This window comes from Trichoplax adhaerens, genomic scaffold, assembly GCF_000150275.1.
Source record: "Trichoplax adhaerens TRIADscaffold_7 genomic scaffold, whole genome shotgun sequence".
Lineage (NCBI taxonomy): Eukaryota > Metazoa > Placozoa > Uniplacotomia > Trichoplacea > Trichoplacidae > Trichoplax > Trichoplax adhaerens.
Window position 1 is genome coordinate 3,818,352 of NW_002060949.1, and position 1,516 is coordinate 3,819,867.

Below are 1,516 nucleotides of genomic sequence, written 5' to 3' on the forward strand. Positions count from 1 at the left end.
CTCTTTCAAAAGGCGAACGTAGCAACGGCCCCGATAATACTCATGGCAAGCCTTGGAAACAGCTATCCGATAATAATAATCGGTAATTGTTGTAATGGTACTTTGCCAGGTTTTGGTGTTACCCTTTGGCCAACATCGCAATCTTTACAATATGCTGCTAAAGTGGAAGACTGGTAGTGCAGGTTCATCGGTCAATCGCCTTAAAATCTTGAATTTTCGGCTACGGTGATTATGCTAACAGTCATTTCTTGTGAATCGGCTTTGGGGGAACCGCCTAAAATCACGAGATCTCCGAATACGTCATTGAACCTTATTATACTGTACATCTGGATTACGTCATGGTACTTTATGAAATGGAGTTACAGTACGATCGAGGTGGTTTACACTGTAACTCAGCGATTTTGCACTGTTTTTTTTTTTACATACACTGTACAGTACAGTACAGTACAGTACTGTACAGACTGTACTGTACTGTAGTCTACAGTGTATAGTGTACAGTACTGCAGGCCCTGCTACTGTATTGTACTGTAGTTCCCCATACTGTACAGTACAGTACAGTACAGTACTGTACAGTGTATAGTGTACAGTACGTTGATGAAACTGTGCTTCTGTAACACCGCAGAACCAATATGCCTGGCAGAAGGTAATTGACAATTTTTAACAGAATGAATTGATTCATTGTGTTGAATTGTTACAGTGTACTGTACACTGTACAGTGCAACCAGCCTGTACCCTGTACTGTACAGTACTGGAAGCGGTTATAAATAAGCACGAGAAGCGTCATTTCCGGTTGCTCCCGCAGCGCGCAACTTGGAAGACACCTTTTCTCTCGAATTTCTCCGACGCGATTGGACAAAAATGGCTGATCAAGACGTTTCACTGAATGAGCAATTCCGCAAACGTATTGCTGGCTATATGAAAGTCATTCTCATTTTTATCGATTGGAGCTCTGGTCGTTGCAATTATGATGACAGTAAACTTTCCCTCCATAGCAGCATACTATCACGTGTTTCCGTTGGCCGGTGCTTCAGTGGTAAGTGTTCGCCATCGTTACCATGCGTATTACGGTAGTTGACCGTGACGATAATGGCGTCATAGTGATGGTGCAATAGTACAGTACAATAACGGATCCACCAACAGCTACCTACCTTGAACTTACTGCAAGTGATCAAACTCATTGGCAAAACTACAGTGCAGCAGGAATATGGCTTGCATTCTTTTTGTGAATTTCATTTCACATAAAATGGAATTTTGCCTTTTTCCTTGCATTTTTTTAGAAGCATTACGAGTACGCGTGTATATGTCATATATACTCAGCACAATTGGTGCCAATGACTGGACATGATTCACTTTGAGATGTTATGTTTTCAATTACTTGGCGTGGCTGTATAGAGTGTTAGGATCATATCGGATATAGCACAGTACTGTACTTTAGATATGAGTATAGGATTTGATTTGAGCCAACTGACTGTAAAGTGAGTAATTTAGACTTGAATTTGAAATAAATATGGATAAT

General features: G+C 40.8%; 1 protein-coding gene across 1 annotated transcript in view; it reads left to right on the plus strand.

The window, feature by feature from the left end:
• Window positions 1-858: 858 nt before the first annotated feature.
• Window positions 859-1,516, plus strand: part of TRIADDRAFT_58216 (uncharacterized protein) — a gene marked incomplete at both ends in the record, with an annotated part of 3,213 nt that continues 2,555 nt past the window's right edge. Inside the window, one exon of the mRNA XM_002114060.1 lies at window positions 859-1,033. Coding sequence (XP_002114096.1) covers window positions 859-1,033 — 175 coding nt within the window. The remainder of the gene's footprint in view (window positions 1,034-1,516) is intronic.